A 20,184-nucleotide genomic window follows, 5' to 3' on the forward strand; every position below is an offset into this window, starting at 1 on the left:
CTCGGGAATGGGTGTATGTACTGTCCTTAGGTTAGTTAGGTTTAAGTAGTTCTAAATTCTAGGGGACTGATGACCTCAGATGTTAAGTCCCATAGTGGTGCTCTGAGCCATTTGAACCAATGATGAAGATGTTGAAACTCCAAGCCACGTAATGGTCAACACCATGCAGATCGATAGTTTTTAAGGAGACTGACAGTGATTTATCGGCAGAGACAGAGCTAAGGAAAGAATTGATTGAAAAAGTGTAACGTGTTATAAATATTGTTGTTAATAATGTAGCAGTAGACTGTCTGGTCGATACTGGAAGTGACGGGAATTGTGTTTCAGAGGCATTGTGAAAACATGTAAATAATAATGATGTTGTTGTATATTTAGTTAGCCATGAAAAAATAAGATTGCTACTGGAAGTGACAGTATGCCAATCAAAAGTTAAGCTATCTTTGAAGTAAACGTGGATGGAGTCACATATGCCCACAGATTTTTTGTAATGCCTAATCTGTCTACAAGCATTTTGTTGGGCATAGACAATGTTACCAACACGGATTCACTGACCTGAATACTGGCGCAAATAGGAAATGTGTTTGTTTCGAAGATTCAGTTGCGGGTAGAAAATTGGTAGCCTGTTCGTACACAGAAGTTAAGTTCCTGGGAAGTTTACTTTTGTATGTATGTTTATGGTGCGTAAAGTTTTATTGTAATTAATCCTGTGGTTTAATTCATGATGGAAGGAGGTGGTTTCGGATTTTATGCTTTGATTATATTATGTTAGTTTAATTTGTAATTTGATTAGCTTCTACTGTCGTGTTTATTTTTGTATGGAGGCACCCGATGTATAATTCATTTATTCGATTGTTTATTTGCACTAACAGCACGCACATCACAGTGAGATTCCATGTTCTGACTTGTGCAGTGTTGTGGTCGGTACTCTTTTTGAGTGAATACACTGGTTGCAGCATGAGAAACAAAAACTGCAATCGCGTCTCTTGTTCTCACCACTGCAGGACTTCTTCATGTGTTTGCCTCTGTCATAATCAGTTTTCGGTCGTGTGAATTTCTTATGGCAAGGGTAGATCTTCATAGTATCAGCTATGATGAAGTACACTCATGTAAAAAAAAAAAAGAGAACACCTTGAACGACTAGTGACGGGACGTTCATATTCACAGGATATGTACATTATCGGTCACTTCGGTTTATCATGTGTCCTGTTGCCCAGTAGGCGCAGGCTCCGCCACGGGCCCTGACAACTTCTTCGATACGTGATGGCGTCGACGCTTAATGGCGCGAATGGCGTCCTGTGGTATAGCCGTCCATGCTGCTTTCACCTGGACCCAAAGTTCCTCTGTGTTCGTTGACACTGGGTCACATTGCTGCAACCTTCATTTCACCGTATCCCACACATTTTCGATTGACGACAAGTGTGATGATCAGGAGGGCCAGGGAAAAAGACTGACATGCTGTAACACCAAGCCACATGCGGTCGTGCATTGTCTTGCTGAAAAATGGCGTCTGGGATGCAGCACAGAAAGCATATGGCTATGGGTCGCAGAATGTCATTCACGTAGGTCACATTGATCACAGTTCCCTGGACACGTACCAGTTGTGATTTGTGGTTGCACTGAATAGCATCCCACAACATATGGCCTTGGTTTGTGGTGTATGTCATGTGAAAATGCAGTCACTGTGATGCTGCTCCCCCTGTCTGCGGCCGGCCGAAGTGGCCGCGCGGTTAAAGTCGCTGCAGTCTGGAACCGCAAGACCGCTGCGGTCGCAGGTTCGAATCCTGCCTCGGGCATGGATGTTTGTGATGTCCTTAGGTTAGTTAGGTTTAACTAGTTCTAAGTTCTAGGGGACTAATGACCTCAGCAGTTGAGTCCCATAGTGCTCAGAGCCATTTGAACCATTTGAACCCCCTGTCTTCGGCGAACCAAAGCACGGCCATGCCTCAAACAAACAGGAAGTGGAGTCGTCTGAAGACACTATCTGATGCAATGCCTGTCCCCAGTAACATCGTTACGTACACCATTGCCGTGTAGCATGTTCCGCACATTCGTCAAGAGTAGGCGGAGGAGTGGCCGACGCAGACGCAACACATGCCGTAATGAAAGGCGACTGACTATCACACCTGACAGTGTACGATGTGTTACAATATTCGACTGTTGCGCCAGAGCCGAGGAGGACACAGATCTGTCCTGCAATGCCATTCGGATGAGGTGTTGATCTCCTCGGAGGGTGTCCTGGGTGGTGCGACCTAATCCATGTTATCGTGTTCTACTGTCTTCCGTGAACCGTTCTGCACACACCCGTTGAACTGCCGAAACGCTTCGTCCCACACGAGCAGCAATTGCCCAGATGGATGCGTCACATTCTGTCATGCCAGTAATGGGTCCACCCACTTTCAAACGGACTGATTTGACAGTACGGATCGCTCATGCGTCTCGCTGCTTTAAATTTCTCAGTTATCCCCTCCGTCTAGATGCCATTTAATAACGCTAACTTTCGCCTCGTCGGACATGCTTTTGAGAAAACTGTCTTTACATGAGACTAAAAAATTCTCCATGTCGTATTTATCTTTCCCACTAAAAGCGTACTTTGGTTTGGGGCTCGCCATGAAGTGTGCAGCCCCCCTCCCTGACTCACAGCAACGTTTCTCCGTGTGGCACTGACAGACGCGGTTTCCGTCTATTTCTAATGTGAATGGTCTATGAAACAGCAAACAAATTTATAAAATCAAATGCAACTCTTACATAGCATGTCACAGCTTTATATGTTTTATTGAACGGGTTACAACATCCGACGTACGTACATAGCTTTGAATTTGCACCATCACATTTCTCAGTTTCATATTTATTGTATTATGTTTGACGACTGATTGTCTGCAGAATGCTTGAAAATGACCACGTGTCAAAATTGCAATCGCAATAAATTATGTTTTAACAGCCTAAAGGGGGATGATTTCGTTTAAAAATTTCACAAGGGCTCTGGAGCCAGTTACCATCAAACTTCAGGTACCAAATTAATTGGAAGGCTGGTGGGGAAAACGTAACATGCTTTCCAAATCTGTGTAGCTCACGAAAGCAAAGTTAACGAGGACAGAAATCACACAAAAACAACTAATCAAACAACACAAGTTGCGTAGTAAAATCTGACAAATTGCGAGCTGGTCAGAAAGTGGATTAAGCTTTCGCGAAAATCAACGACACTTAAAACTCTCCAAGGTCAGCAAATATGTGACGAAACGCGCCAATCAGCACCAGATAACGACGATCAAGTTGGCCTACAGAACATGGCTGCCCCCGACAACCTCAGGACAACGGATGTCCCAGATGACGTCACGCCGAACGTGATTCCAACTGCGCTTTATCAAAACCAGCTTCCCACTTCATGGAAAACTCGACTCCCAGCCATTGGCAAAGTGACCAGCGAGTATTTCACTTTACATGCATGCGTGAATACTGCGCAAGCCTGTAGAAATTTTCCATTTTGGGCCTCCAGAAGGCATCTTAAAATGCAAGAGGTTGGTATCATTTGCTAGCCGTGTTCCCTTCGCGCTGAAACGCAATGACGGGGAAGACCCATGTGACTGGATAACAAAATCTGGAATGAAAGGCAACAAATTTTCTCACGCTGACTGAGTACACCCCATTCCTAGATCAACGTGAAGGAAATGTATTCGTCATGCTCACTGATAAACTAGGGACTTGCAGTGGCTTAGGGGCAGACTGCCTTCAAAGGAGAAAGCCGCTGACATTTGGCGACTGAATGCAGGGTGTCAAAGTATGGAGCAAAGGGTTACCGCTCTCGACTTCCGCAAAATGCAGTCCCCTGGGAAACCACGTCACATCTTTGAGTCCATTGCGATTCACGTCTAACAGTCAAACTGGACCATGGGACCAACACCTGGGCCTGATCGTTTCTAACAAAATAATGTGAGGCCGTCTTCATTAGTTATGAAACCTTGTACTCTCCTCAAAAACAGCCAAGAATTAAGCAGAAGAATAACCAAATACTGCATATCAATAAGTGACTGTCATGTCACACCGGCAGATGAGTCCCTATCCGGGATGACATAATGATTCTGCAAGCCAAGAAGCTTTAAATGAGTCGAAATCCTAGATACCTTTCCCATACAGACGAATTTGCTGTAGTAAGCGTCGGTCCGTGTTAAATAAGAAACATTTCGAAAATCTAGAAATACTAACTCTACTTACGAGGGCCGTTCAGAAAGTAACCTCCGGTTGATTTAAAAAAATACACCAAGTTAAATAAAAATATTTTAATATATACATCTTACAACTACATCTTTGCACTATTTTTATACATAGTCTCCATAGCGATTGAGGCACTTATCGTATCTCTTCACAAGCTTTGAAATTCCTTCTGCATAAAAATCACCCGCTTGTGCCTGGAGCCAGCCTGTGACCGCATCTTTGAGCTCTTCGTCGTCATCAAACCGCTGTGACCCGAGCCATTTCTTCAAATGCATGAAGAGGTGATAATCACTTGGCGCCAGGTCTGGGCTGTAAGGTGGATGGTTGATAACGTCCCACTTGAAGGACTCAAGAAGGGCCGTTGTTCTGCGAGCAGAGTGAGGACGGGCGTTATCGTGCAAAAAAACGATACCGGAAGTCAGCATACCACGGCGTTTGTTCTGTATAGCCCGTCGTAACTTTTTTATTGTTTCACAGTACACGTCTTGATTAATGGCCGTACCACGTTCCATGAATTCAACCAACAACACCCCTTTGGCATCCCAAAACACCGTTGCCATCAGTTTTCTGGCAGAAAAATCTTGCGAGGCTTTTCTTGGTTTGGTAGGCGAATTTGAATGTGCCCACATCTTTGATTGTTCTTTTGTCTCAGGGTTCACGTACTTAATCCAGGTTTCGTCACCGGTCACGATTCTGTTTAACAATGGTTCTCCTTCGTCCTCATAACGTGACAGAAAGTCTAATGCAGAGGCCATTCTTTGAGTTTTGTGGTGGTCGGTAAGAATTTTGGGCACCCATCGTGCACAGAACTTACGGTAACCCAATCTTGCTGTCACTATCTCGTACAAGAGAGTCTTAGAAATCTGTGGAAAACCAGTAGACAACTCCGACATTGAGAAACGTCGATTTTCACGAACTTTTGCATCAACTGTCTGAACGAGTTCGTCAGTCACCAATGATGGTCTACCACTCCTCTCTTCATCATGAACGTTTTCTCGTCCACTTTTAAATAAACGTACCCATTCACGGACAACTCCTTCACTCATAACTCTTGGTCCGTACACGGCACAAAGCTCACGATGAATAGCTGCTGCAGAATATCCTTTGGCTGTAAAAAACCTTATGACAGCACGCACTTCACATTTGGCGGGGTTTTCTGTTGCAGCACACATTTCAAACTGCCACAAAAACTAAACTAGCGCAGGTACGACGTTCACTCGACCACGGCTTGATGCCGACTGACCTGTTGAGTGCGTGAACGCACAGATGGCGTCGCTACTCCCCCCACAACCCGCACTGTGACCAATCGGAGGTTACTTTCTGAACCGCCCTCGTAGTTAACTCTATCCATATAGGCAACAGCATATTCAGCAAGTTACTGAGGATGATAACAACTCTCGTCACAACTTTAAACCAAATAGTTTATGTTACGTTCTGCCCAGACATTTGTAGAAATAAATTACGAAATATGATTAGTGAGATGAGCACTGATATTACTGAACAAGGAAACATCATTCTCACCTGAAAATCAACTAGTCGGACTTCTGAAACTTCTCCATTCACATACTTAAACATCATGTTGTTCTTCCAGCAATCACCGTGGGCCAATACCAGAAGCTTTGTTTGATTCCTGATCTGCTCCATTCTTTCACTCGCAACATCGAGTAATCGCTCAGAAAATGCCCTGTATCTTTCTCCATATTGCTCGTAGCCAGGAGATTTCTCAAACTCATTCGCTAGGGCTGTCATTAACTTTTTACATAGAGATCCCATAAATTGCAGAGCGTCTTTGTCTGTGAACAAGTGAAAACGGAACGTGTCCTTGTATTGCGGCTGTTTGCTGATCATGTAGACTGAAGAGGCATGGAGTCGGGCATATGCCCGCAGTGCGACTCTGCAGTGTTGGAGGTCTAGCGGTTGGCCACCCTGAGCCAACCTGAAGCCGGCCGCTGATAGGTCCTCCAGCACGAGGAAAGCCGCGGGCTGCCGGCCCCATTGGTAGCACTTGGCTGCCAATGGCCGGAACTCATCACCCTCCAGCGCTACCAACTGCTCGTGGACCTGTGGCACAACATCATGTAGCATCTCTGCCTCGAACTTGAACACATCTATTTTGTCTACTAGATCCTTCAGTTCACCTGACTCAAGAGTGGTTTTCACTATTAGGGTTTTCTTCTGTACCTCCTCACTATTTTCAGATCTCAGAGAGGCAGTAAGTCTGAACATCAGGCTTGTATAGCCAACTCCTTCAGGATTTGCATACTTGACGTTTATGGAATCGACGATAATTTTCTTTCGTTCTGCATTCTTCAAAGCTGATTCTATGAAATCGCGATTTATCCATGAAGGTGGCGGCACTCGTGTATCAGATGATGATTCCATGTTGTTAGCTTGCCTCTGAATCGAATCTGTAGACAGAATAAAACACTGCATGGTAACACGCATACGCAAATGGCTCTATATTTTGCAGATATGCAAAATGAAAAAGGGGGAAGTGAATAAAACAAACTACCTGCTGTAATCATAACTCTCTCTCTCTCCCTCTGATGGTCACACACACACACACACACACACACACACACACACACACACACACACCACACTCTTCCCATTCCACACAATATGTACATGTGGTCCAACAAATCCCTGTACCCCCTTTCACTTTGTGTAGGTGGAAGAAAAGTAGTTGTTTGATTCGTATCCGTCATTTGAAGCTGGTGAAAAGCGTTGTAGTCAAAATTACATTGTTCTGATTATATTAATTCAGCTGTGAACCCATGGCTGATGGTCGACGGCTGATGTAAAGCAGACACCGTCGACGAATAATTTGTGTCATGTGGGTGTCAGCTTTAACTGGAGACAGAACTATTGCGTATAGACCCAGAAAATAATTTTATTAATAAAAACGGAAGGGATATAATAATGTAATTTAGCACCAGTTATCAGGTGAGTGAATTATCACACATCAATGAAGAGAAATGTTCAGCTGATGATTCATCAGAAATTGATTCGTATGATAAGAGTTATGTAAAAGTTGTTGACAAGAGAGCAGCTGAACTTGAATAACTGCGTTCTACAATGCATGATATTTGAAAACGAAAGAATGTGTACCGATGTTTGTGAAATAATTAACTGACGACGGCATGGAGCAGAAGTTTGCAGTCTGTCGCGTTTGTTCACTCAGTTTCCAAACGCTGTGTCTCGCTCATGACTGTTACTCTCTGATGACTGTGCTAGGCTGACCAGATTTCAAAGACAAAAAGCCGGGACACTTGTGCTCATACCCAATACTTAATTTCCTTACTTCACATATGCTTACATTTCTTGTCAGTTACCGTGCTATTATGAAATCGATACTAGGGATTCGATGAAGCAGCAAGTGAAAAAGCCGTAGCAAGAATGTATCTTCATTTTGTGAAATGGAAAGGAAAATGTAGGTACAGTACATAAAATAAAATTCTTTTCTTTGGAAATAAAAAAGGGCCATATATACTTATTTATTGCAATAGCTGGGATATATTTTTTTCCAATGTTTAGTCACTATTTCAAATATGTACAATTTGTTAATCTTAATAACTATGCAATAATACTAATCAGTAATAAGACACAAATTATACATTTCATCCTAAGATTTATCTTTGCTGTATTTACCAGAAGAATGAATTGATACTAGCAGTTACTTGTTAGAACGAAGATAATCATAAAATTCTGTGCAAGATAGACTGAAATGAGTATTCACACTAACAATAGCTGTCATTGTATCAAAACTAGCACTTTCTTTTTCATCATGCCAGTAGATTTTAATCAGACTGGAAACCTTTTCTACTGCTGCATTTGTACCTGGTAGATATAACGCTAAATTTATAATCTTCTCTACATGTCCCACAGAAACATAAAGAGTTTCACATTTTTTAAGTATAGCAGTCCTTCTTTCTTCAAGCAGCACTTCTTTATCACCCAATGTTTAATATGCTTTTCCATTATGTTCTTAACATGTTAGAACTTATCGAATAGTGAGTTCCCATTGAAAGCAGACTGAAGAATACCATATTGAGGTAAGAGCCTAAGTGAATCCTGAACGTTAGTCCAGTGGGATAGATTATTGCAACGAATCCAAGAAATAACCTGAAGGTTTGAACACTGACTTGAAGTCCGGTATTTTATGTAATTCACACAGTCATCAAAAAATTTTGGAAGGATTTTCCTTAAAGGCGGTTCTTAATAATCTGTCGACCTTTCTAGAAATTAAATTTTGTGTGATATTGTCAATTAAATCAGAAGTTTCGGTGAGTGAGATATTTTTGACTCTCAGTTTGTTTAATGGTAGCAACAAAAACTTCTAATTTATCTGCTACTAATCTCAATCATAATGGCGAATGACTGTTAGAGAAGAAATCCAAAATTTGAGGGCAGTTGTCATAGGACAAAAAGTATGACTGAACTCCTTCAAAACTATCCAGGGCCCTCTGCAACGCAGGAAGAACAGACTGTTACTTAACAGGGACTTGTATTAAACGCCAATAAACTCATAGAATTCTTTTAAAGCGCGGGTTCCGACAGTATATGTTTCAAAATATTTGGAAAGTTTGAACAGAATCACTTCAACATCAATTGGCAAACATTCTGCTGCTGATTGAATATTGCAGTGCAAAACATAAGCCCCACAGCCAACAACCTAAGTGATTTATTTCATTTTGTTTGAAGTTTTTGATAAACATGCTGTGTTATATTACTGTCGGGTCCTACAAAGCTAGTATTTTCATGTTTTTACTTCGTCCATTAAACGAAAAATTTTCTCATTACACTGAATTTGTGTATCAGCTGTTTCGTATGGAACATCGCTAATATCCAAAATGTTTACTTTTAAGCGAAACCACGAATGTAATATCGAATCACTAATCGAATATTTTCATTGCTTTGTGATTTGATGCATGAGTCATTATAGAAACATACTTTGTTTTAGTAATTAATTAGTTATTACTGTAAGAGTATGGGAGGCAAACACATTAATAACAATTGCTCCATATTTAGTTCTAGCACAACAATATTTCGGTCACTCGAAAACCTTACTGATCAAAGAAAAAGTATAGTCATTTTATCAAAAGCTATGGCTGTGACAGATGGCATGATACGCAAAGATACCTTCTTCAGCTGGCGGTTTTAAATCAGGCATCCTTAAAAAAACGAATTCATCTTCTTTCTACTTGTAGATCTCGATGGCGTTTCGTTGTACTTCTTTTCGAGGTGATCTCTTATGTCACTCCTCCCGTAGCGACCTGCACTAAACACCGATCTGTATATCGGATACCCAACCTAATCATTTACGTCACTTTCCTTAAAAAATGGAAATACTTTCTTTAACGCTTCATTAAATGAAAACTTCCGCTTGGGCATTTTCATCAGACACCACACTTTCTGAGTTTAATGTTCACACTCTCTCACTACTAACAGTAGTACAGTAATTTTGTCCGTAGAGTTGATCCTCCGTCGACTTATAAATCAGAACTGTAGCTCAGTGTTCCAGACCCGACAGACTTGAAGCTTTGTGACTGAGTAAGTGAAATCTACCAACAATGCGCTACCCTTAACCGCTGTCAGGAAAAGCATGCATTACATGCCAAAGAATAGTCCATAAGCACCGCTAACAAATGCAGCGTTGCTCACATTCTTCACAAAATTTACTTCCACATGGCTGCAGTCCCGTTAGGAGAAATGGTTTAAATGATGGTCATTTATGCCTCCATTGGTTTTGGTTTTACTTGTCTCTTTGGCCATAATGTGGAAGGTTGGCAAGTTAGAGACGGCGGATAAGTAATAACTGCTTTTCTTTCCAACATATGTCTTTCTCTTTCTTTAGGAATAAAACGATTTAAACCAAATGCGGTATATGTTGTGAAAATATATTTCTATAACGTCCTACTTCTGGGACATTGGTTTTTCACAAATATTTAATTATTTGGGAACTATTATTAAACCTATTGTGTTTCTAGACTAAAAACCGGTACAATTATGAGCCCCGGATGATTTTCTCGGGACACCAGGACATTTACGTGAAAAACGGGGACTTGTCCCGGAAAGACTTTGACGGCTCGTTAGCCTAGACTGTAAGACATATGGCAGTTCACACAGAAGGAAAGCAGTTTCCTGGTCTAAGAAAAATGCCTATTATATCAAAGAGTTGGAAAGGAGCCCGCATCATGGGCCAGAATGACTTTGGACCATATTTTTCGAAACGTACGTGAATGGATATTCTTACTCGGTCATGTCACAGACATGGTTACATGTGTTTTTCTTGTTTCCGTCTTCTTTTTCTGTTCCCAAAGCCTCTTCATTCTTAGGCTGTGTTCCTGTCTCCTTTGCTCTGTCCATATTTTGCCTGTTTTCTTCCATTATTTTACTTCAAATTACAACAGGATGGAGCTACAGCACCCTTTCCTCTTCAGGTGTTTGAGTTTCTTGACGCAGAATTTCGAGACCGATGGATTGGGCGTGGTTCAGCAGCATTTCCATTCCCATTTAAATGGGCACCAGGAATCCCTGACTTAACAGGTCAGACAACTAATTACGCGGAATAATCAAGTCCCATGTGGCTCGATGTTGGCACAAGAGTAATGAACATTTGCTTAAAAGTGTTGAGAAACTCTTTTTAAGGTATTGTTCAAGACGTCAAGGACGACTTCGAGGTTCTACATATCTGCGTAACGCACGACGGTTCACATACAGAACTGCCACATACATTGTTTTTATTTGTAAGTACTCCAATTTTCGATATAAGTTTTGACCCAGGTGTCGTTTTATTGAGTTCACTGGACCTCGAGCGACGAGACTGCACCGAACTGGCAGAGTCTACTAACAATGTGCTGCATGTGTACACTAACTACCCCAGCAAATTGATAGAGTGACTTTTAACGAGAATATCTTGAATATGAGTGTCTCTAAGTGGAGAAAGATATTTTAGAAGCTCGGCCTATCTGCTTTCACGTGGCGCAGATGTTTGACTTACAGACAACACTATCATATTGAATACGCCAAGCGTCGCCGGGAAGCATCAGGAAACATTTTTTCTCTATCAAAAGTTGTTCCCTATTACGTGAGCTATCATTCCTAGACATCTGGCGCAAAAACAAATGTCTAGGATTGATAGATTACGTAATAAGAAACAACTTTTGTTGGAGACAAAAATATGCTCCACAGAGCAGGTTTATCGGTCGAGATCTTGTTGTGCCTTTTCCAGGCTTGGGGATCGCCATGGGGGGGAGGGGGGGGTGTCCACTGGGGGCCGAACCGCACAATAACCTTGGGTTCGGTGTGGGGCGGTGGTGGGGTGGGTGGACTGCTGTGGCCTGTTGTGGGGTTGTGAACACTGAGGACTACGGCAGGACGAATCCTCTCCGTCGTTTCTAGGACCCGGTTTAATACACAAATACACAATAGTCACTATTGCTAGCATCTTACCATCTCCTGGGAGCTTTAATCATAGCTGTGTTACTAACTAAAATTTAATTATGACAAATTGTAGCAAGAACAATGAGCTTCTGATGGATCCGTGCCATTACCTTCAAACAGCATACATACTCTCATAGTTCGGTATGAAAGTTACAATAATTTCTTAACAACGTATATGACGTTTATCGTCGTTTTATTACGTCGAATCATACATTTAACGACGGGTTTTTGAGAGATCCTCAATTTCCTGGCGCTCAGAAACGGTCTACGTACATATGGGCTTCAACTGGAAGCCAATATGGCGCCTCAGGACTCTGAACTGAAGGGAGAGGGCTTGCATGTGACGTAGATTTCGTTCTGCCATCTCCTAGGCCTATGTTCAGAGGCACGTTCTGAATATCTGACACGCTACATTTCATGGGCGATGGATTGGTCGAGGGAGGCATGGTAGCCTCGCCTTCCCATTCATCGTCCTGAATTCGTTGGATTTCTCGCTGTGGGGACGTTAAAAGCCATCAGAGTATGTCCAAACCATTGACAATGTGTAGACGCTACAGGACCGTGTCTAATGCACGTGACCCAATTCTAGTGGAGCCAGATACTTTGAAACTAGCTTGCGCACGCTGCTTCGCTCACGTCGACTGTATGGCCTATACAGTTTTTTTTTTTCATGTAATCGAACTTTTGTGTTGTTACACCCATTGCTCATACATAAATGAACACACTGCGCAAACAGTGTAAAACCAAATACCAATTTCCGTAGTTCTAGCTTCAAAATTGTCTTAACAGCGATATATTTTCAAAAAATCTTTCACCCATTGATTCATCCCCTTAGGGGTGGAATTTCGAAAAACACTTCTTAAACGGTACCTACAGTATAAGATTAACACCCTCTCTAAATTTCAAGTTTCTATCCGTCGTGGTTTGGGACGGGCGATAATAAGTCAAAGTATCAACCAGGTCCTATTTCATCCCATTAGGGATTGGATTTCCAGAATCATGTATATTTTTATTTCTAACCGAGACGCATAGTACAAATTTTCATAGACGGAGCTTTAAAAATGCTGTAGTAGTTCTTCACTAATGATTTCTTTTCAAAAACTATTTTTCACCCACTATCTCACCCACTTATGGGTTGAAATTCCAAGAATTCTGAAAACGCTTTTTTCTTTTATTTCTGACCGAGAAAGTAAATATCTATTTTCGCAGTTCTCGCTACAAGATTGCCATAACAGCGACATTCACTATGTGATCAAAAGTATTCGGACACCCACAAAAATATACGTTTTTCATATTAGGTGCATTGTGCTGCCACTTACTGCCAGGTACTCCATATCAGCGACCTCAGTAATCATTAGACATCGTGAAAGAGCAGAATGGGGCGCTCAGCGAAACTCACAGACTTCGAACGTGGTCAGGTGATTGGGTGTCACTTGTGTCACACGTCTGTGCTCGAGATTTCCACACCCCTAAACGTCCCTAGGTCCACTGTTTCCGATGTGATAGCGTAGTGGAAACGTGAAGGGACACGTACAGCACAAGAGCGTATAGGCCGACCTCGTCTGTTGACTGAAAGAGACCGCCGACAGTTGAAAAGGGTCGTAACGTGTAATAGGCAGACATCGATCCAGACCATCACACAGGAATTCCAAACTGCACTAGGATCCACTGCAGGTACTTTGACAGTTAGGCAGGAGGTGAGAAAACTTGGATCTCACGGTCGAGCGGCTGCTCATAAGCCACCCATCACGCTGGTAAATGCTACACGACGCCTCGCTTGGTGTAAGGAGCGTAAATATTGGACGATTGAACATTCGAAAAACGTTGTGTGCAGTTTCACCAATTGCGACATAATTGCTTGTACAAACAGTGATCCAATACTGTAAAATGCTTTATTATTCCAGTCTCTGATAACAAATGAATTCTTTAGACGATGACCGGTTTCAGTCTGTAATGACCATCTTCAGATCTTTTATACACCATGTCCTGAAGTGATACGTCCATAATGGCTTCATCAAAACATATAAATATAATCAGCATAGCTGAGGTACCTCAGTAGCTAGTTGGCAATAATCACTATGTGGACGATGTGGCGTATTCTACACCATATTTTAAATCTATGTGACGATGCTATGCTGATTATATGTTTTGACGATGCCATTATGGTCGTATCACTTTAGGAAATGGTGTAAAAAAGATCTGAAGATGGTCATTACAGACTGAAACCGCTCATCGTCTAAAGAATTCATTTGTGATCAGAGACTGGAATAATAAAGCATTTTGTTGTGTGTAGTGACTAATCACGGTACACAATGTGGCGATCCGATGGCACGGTGTAGTTATGGCAAATGCCCGGTGAACGTCCTCTATCAGCATGCGTAGTGCCAACAGTAAAATTCGGAGGCGGTGGTGTTAAGGTGTGGTCGTGTTTTTCATGGAAGGAGCTTGCACCTCTTGTTGTTTTGCGTGGCACTATCACAGCACAGGCCTACATTGATGTCTTACGCATCTTCTTGCTTCCCACTGTTGAAGAGCAATTCGGGGATGGCGATTGCATCTTTCAACATGTTCGAGCGATTGTTCATAATGCACAGCCTGTGACGGAGTGGTTACACCACAATAATCCCTGTAATGGACTGGCCTGCACAGAGTCCTGACCTGAATCCTGTAGAACACCTTTGGGATGTTTTGGAACGTCGACTTCGTGCCAGGCCTCACCGATCGACATGAATACCTCTCCTCAGTGCAGCACTACGTGAAGAATGGGCTGCCATTCCCTAAGAAACCTTCCAGCAGCTGATTGAACGTATGCCTGCGAGAGTGGAAGCTGTCATCAAGGATAAGGGTGGGCCAGCACCATAATGAATTCCAGCATTACCAATGAAGGGCGCCACGAACTTTTAAGTCATTTTCAGTCAGGTGTACATATACTTTTGATCACATAGTGTATTTTCAAAAATCCTTCATTCCCCATTTCACCCCCTAGGGGTGGAATTTCGAAAAATCCATTCTTAACATGCTAACATACACTCCTGGAAATTGAAATAAGAACACCGTGAATTCATTGTCCCAGGAAGGGGAAACTTTATTGACACATTCCTGGGGTCAGATACATCACATGATCACACGGACAGAACCACAGGCACATAGACACAGGCAACAGAGCATGCACAATGTCGGCACTAGTACAGTGTATATCCACCTTTCGCAGCAATGCAGGCTGCTATCCTCCCATGGAGACGATCGTAGAGATGCTGGATGTAGTCCTGTGTAACGGCTTGCCATGCCATTTCCACCTGGCGCCTCAGTTGGACCAGCGCTCGTGCTGGACGTGCAGACCGCGTGAGACGACGCTTCATCCAGTCCCAGACATGCTCAATGGGGGACAGATCCGGAGATCATGCTGGCCAGGGTAGTTGACTTACACCTTCTAGAGCACGTTGGGTGGCACGGGATACATGCGGACGTGCATTGTCCTGTTGGAACAGCAAGTTCCCTTGCCGGTCTAGGAATGGTAGAACGATGGGTTCGATGACGGTTTGGATGTACCGTGCACTATTCAGTGTCCCCTCGACGATCACCAGTGGTGTACGGCCAGTGTAGGAGATCGCTCCCCACACCATGATGTCGGGTGTTGGCCCTGTGTGCCTCGGTCGTATGCAGTCCTGATTGTGGCGCTCACCTGCACGGCGCCAAACACGCATACGACCATCATTGGCACCAAGGCAGAAACGACTCTCATCGCTGAAGACGACACGTCTCCATTCGTCCCTCCATTCACGCCTGTCGCGACACCACTGGAGGCGGGCTGCACGATGTTGGGGCGTGAGCGGAAGACGGCCTAACGGTGTGCGGGACCGTAGCCCAGCTTCATGGAGACGGTTGCGAATGGTCCTCGCCGATTCCCCAGGAGCAACAGTGTCCCTAATTTGCTGGGAAGTGGCGGTGCGGTCCCCTACGGCACTGCGTAGGATCCTACGGTCTTGGCGTGCATCCGTGCGTCGCTGCGGTCCGGTCCCAGGTCGACGGGCACGTGCACCTTCCGCCGACCACTGGCGACAACATCGATGTACTGTGGAGACCTCACGCCCCACGTGTTGAGCAATTCGGCGGTACGTCCACCCGGCCTCCCGCATGCCCACTATACGCCCTCGCTCAAAGTCCGTCAACTGCACATACGGTTCACGTCCACGCCGTCGCGGCATGCTACCAGTGTTAAAGACTGCGATGGAGCTCCGTATGCCACGGCAAACTGACTGACACTGACGGCGGCGGTGCACAAATGCTGCGCAGCTAGCGCCATTCGACGGCCAACACCGCGGGTCCTGGTGTGTCCGCTGTGCCGTGCGTGTGATCATTGCTTGTACAGCCCTCTCGCAGTGTCCGGAGCAAGTATGGTGGGTCTGACACACCGGTGTCAATGTGTTCTTTTTTCCATTTCCAGGAGTGTATAAGGTCAACGCTCTCTCAAAACTTCAAGTGTCTGTCGTTAGCGGTTTTGGACTGGATGATGATCAGTCGATCAGGGCATTTCCTATTATACACGGGGAGCTCAAAAAATAGTCTGAAATGTTTTAAGAGAAACCTGGGCTGAGAAGTAATTGTCAACGAAAAAATTCGATACGTTTCACCGTTTTCAAATTAATAAGCGTTCAAGTTAGCCAATCAGGTCATTGCGCTCACAAATTCAATCGGCCCACCGGATAAAACTAATTTCAGTTGTTCTCGTAGCCTACATGACAGCGCACGAGACTGCCTAAGCCTTTGGTCTGGGTTCGATCCTTACTACCGCCCCAAGTCCAATTTTTGTGTGGCTCACTTGTTCGGTCTTAGGAAACCAAACGAATAACACGTTTGGCGACACTGTCTCTGGCGGGCTGCTTGAATTTTTTCTTAACAATTCTTTCTCAGCACAACCTAGCCTGCAATAGCCTTACAAGCTCTCCATACTGTTTCTGACCACCCTGTATAGAGATAGTGCGTAATTCACTGCGAAGAAATGCTGCCTATGGTTGTTTTCACTTCTATGTAACAAAGACGGCAATGAGAGGTCAGATTGGCCTACATGACAACAGGTATTGGTTTTCGGACACATAATTACAGGACGTTTTCTCTTAGTTTCGACCAATATACATCCTGTAGGGATATGCGACACTTTTTTTTTTAAGATCCCTTTCATGAGACTTCTTCCAGTGGTATTACTCACATTGCAGTCCACAAACAAACACAATGCACATAAAGAAGTGCTACATTTTATTGTAGTAAATGTCATAATTAGAAAGAGTTTTACACTTGGCTACTAACCTTTAGCTGTAAGTAAGAAATGTCAGCAGCAGATTTGAGTCTTAGATATTCCACACTCTTCGTTCGCAGGTCTGTTGCGCCGGAGCAGGCCAGTAGGATTCTGATGCAGTGATAACAGACGTTCTGCATTGTAAGTGGTGCTTACGTTGGAAGGCGTATATGTGCGGACAGGGAGAGCGATATGAAAGTGTGGAGGGGATGAAGTTTGCGTAAGTGTCGAGGCAGAGAGGCGGCAAACGAAGTCCGCAGTGCCAAACAGTGCTGCTGTCAGGTTCGTTTGACATCTATTACACCTTCACATCTGTGATGAGGAAATAAATGTTGTAACCGGTTTCGATCAATCGTCTACATGAGATAAATCTTATTCCACCTCTTAGAAGATGAGAACAGCTAACGCAGCTTTGGGAAGATGTCAAGTACAACTTTTCTATCCACAAATTCATTGAAACGCGTTAGAGTCTTTCCATTCTAGTGATACTTAGGCAGTGTTATAAGTAAAAAGGTAATAGACAATCGCTTATTGATAAGAACCTGCATTGGATTTCACAAGTTGTACAGTAGATCTTAAGCGCCCTATCTCTAAAACCTTTAAGTTACGAATAATAGCAGCCTTTGGAGATGAAAATGTCAAAAATTGACTTACTTTTTCTACTTTCATTCAAAAATATGTTATTGCTTGATATTCTTTGGTTACTGTTTTTAGAGGGAGAATTATGTCGCGCAGAAGCACATAATAACGATACTAGAACCTCTAGAAGACAGTTCTCTAAAGAGTTATGCATACTTTCCACAGCTTTGCAGCGCATTTAATACTGTGAGAAGTTTGTTTCCAACGACCAGTTGCAATTCCAAAATAACTGTAACATAATAGAAAGAGAACTTATTTATAGTAATCATCAATGATCCTTAATGTGGCACGGAATGAAAGGGGTATGCAGCCACAAAACTCTTTGGTAATTTACCCACTGAAGTGACGAATCTAACTGAAAATCTAACTGATAACAAAATTAGCTTCAAACATAAACTGAAATCACACTTGCTTAATAACTTCTCCTAATCGACATGTTTTTTTTCTTTTCAAAATGTATGTGAGGCTGTATTTGAATGAAGTTATCTGTAAATCACTACGCGTAACAAAGAATTACAGGTATCAAAAATCAATGCAAAGGACTTTCATGCGAATGGTCAGCATGTTGTCATGTTTTCGCTCACAAAGAGCGTCATGCGTGTAAACTAGCTCGTGCCACATTACAGTGAGAGACCGCGTTTATGACCTGCGCAACAAGCAGCAAACTAGCCATCTCCTTCGAATAACTTGGGAGACTACTGGCCTTTAAGTTCGTCGAACGCCACAGACAGCTAACCTCCACTGTCGGTTTAAGGCATTTTCCATTTCGTCCCTTGAAAATAACATGGGTTACATGATGCAAAATATGAGTTTTTGACGAATTAACCCGACCGCATTCTCCTGAGTTATTAGAGCATAGTAAACACCTGTAAAAGCTAGAAGTTCTCAGCTAACTAATTAGCTAGCTGCTTCTCCTGGGGCAATAAGTCATAAATTATAGTTATGTCTCTATAACAAATGAATGTCTGCATACTTCTTAGTATACATATTCCAAGTCAATACAGGATAGGAAGTTATCAAATACTATCCAGGCAATTGACATTTCGACAAAAAAAGCCATTCTTTTAAACCTTGAGTCTCTAAAACAAAGAACTGTTACTACGTTTATTTGTCACAGTTTCTGCATCACAATACCATCATCATTTCTATATGAGTCTGTGTGCGAACTATCATAGTATGCCATCCACTTCAATATGGCCCGCTCCTAGTAGCTGAGTGATCAGCGCGACGGAATGTCATACCTAACGGCCCGGGTTCGATTCTCGGCTGGGTCGGAGATTTTCTCCGCTCAGGGACTGGGTGTTGTATTGTCCTTATCATCATCATTTCATCCCCATCGACGCGCAAGTCGCCGAAGTGCCGTCAACTCTAAAGATTTGCACCAGGCGAACGGTCTACACGAGGGGCGGCTCTGGCCACACGGCATTTACATTTTAACTTCAATATGGAACTTGGCCGTCGCAGGTGTGTACTGAGGCAGTGGAGTAGTTTTGTCGTGTGCAGCCGGCCGCTGTGGTCGAGCGGTTCTAGGCGCTTCAGTCCGGAACCACGCGGCTGTTACGATCGCAGGTTTGAATCCTGCCTCGGGCAGGTTTAAGTAGTTCTAAGTCTAGGGGTCTGTTGACCTCAGATGTTAAGTCTCATAGTGCTCAGGGTAATTTGAACCATTTGTCGTGTGCAGAGCGTCGCAGCAGTCCAGTGCATGAAGTGCCTTGAAACAGACCACCATTTCCGTGTTCCACACAGCAGGACAATACGCAGGTGGATAAAATAGTAGCGTGAACGAGTTCTGTAACCAGTGTGGAGCATAAGTGACCTGAAATGGCAGAATGCACGCCGGAAAATGTCCGACAAGTTCGTGCAGCTCTGCAACGAAGCCCATAGCGATCTGCCCGTCGCCATTCCAGATTACTTCAAATCCCTCGTATGTCGGGGACGAAGGCCAGTGTTCACTCTGTCTGCTTGCCGGGGGGTCTCATCCGAGATGTGGAGGAGGCCCTACCGGCGGCGATAGAGAGCACTGGGTGCACCCGACTGCAAATTGTTGCTCATGTCGGCACCAATGACTCCTGCCGTCTGGGTTCAGAGGTCATCCTCAGTTCGTACAGGCGGTTGACGGAATTGGTGAAGGCGGAAAGCCTCGCTCGCGGGGTGGAATCAGAGCTAACTATTTGTAGTATCGTTCCCAGAACCGATCGCGGTCCTCTGGTTTGGAGCCGAGTGGAAGGCTTAAACCAGAGGCTCAGACGATTCTGCGGAGATCTGGGGTGCAAATTTCTCGACCTCCGCTATCGGGCGGAGAAATGTAGGGTCCCCCTGAATAGGTCAGGCGTGCACTACACGCCGGAAGCGGCTACAAGGGTAGCGGAGTACGTGTGGAGTGCACATGGGGGTTTTTTAGGTTAGAGAATTCCCTCCCTAGGCCCGACAAGACGCCTCCTGAGACGCGGCAAGGTAGGAGTGGGCAAAATGCAACAGGGAATAACAATATTAATCTGCTAATAGTAAACTGCAGGAGCGTCTATAGAAAGGTCCCAGAACTGCTCTCATTAATAAACGGTCACAACGCCCATATAGTACTAGGGACAGAAAGTTGG

The 20,184-nt window shown here is 43.7% G+C and overlaps 1 protein-coding gene across 1 annotated transcript in view; it reads right to left on the reverse strand.

Annotated features, from left to right (window-relative positions):
- Positions 1–17,080, reverse strand: part of LOC126234622 (uncharacterized) — a 45,535-nt gene extending 28,455 nt beyond the window's left edge. Inside the window, exons 1-2 of the mRNA XM_049943351.1 lie at positions 16,960–17,080; positions 5,731–6,617 (exon numbers count right to left, since the gene is read on the reverse strand). Coding sequence (XP_049799308.1) covers positions 5,731–6,591 — 861 coding nt within the window. The 5' untranslated portion in view covers positions 6,592–6,617; positions 16,960–17,080. The remainder of the gene's footprint in view (positions 1–5,730; positions 6,618–16,959) is intronic.
- Positions 17,081–20,184: the final 3,104 nt, after the last annotated feature.

Source organism: Schistocerca nitens, chromosome 2 (genome assembly GCF_023898315.1).
Source record: "Schistocerca nitens isolate TAMUIC-IGC-003100 chromosome 2, iqSchNite1.1, whole genome shotgun sequence".
Lineage (NCBI taxonomy): Eukaryota > Metazoa > Arthropoda > Insecta > Orthoptera > Acrididae > Schistocerca > Schistocerca nitens.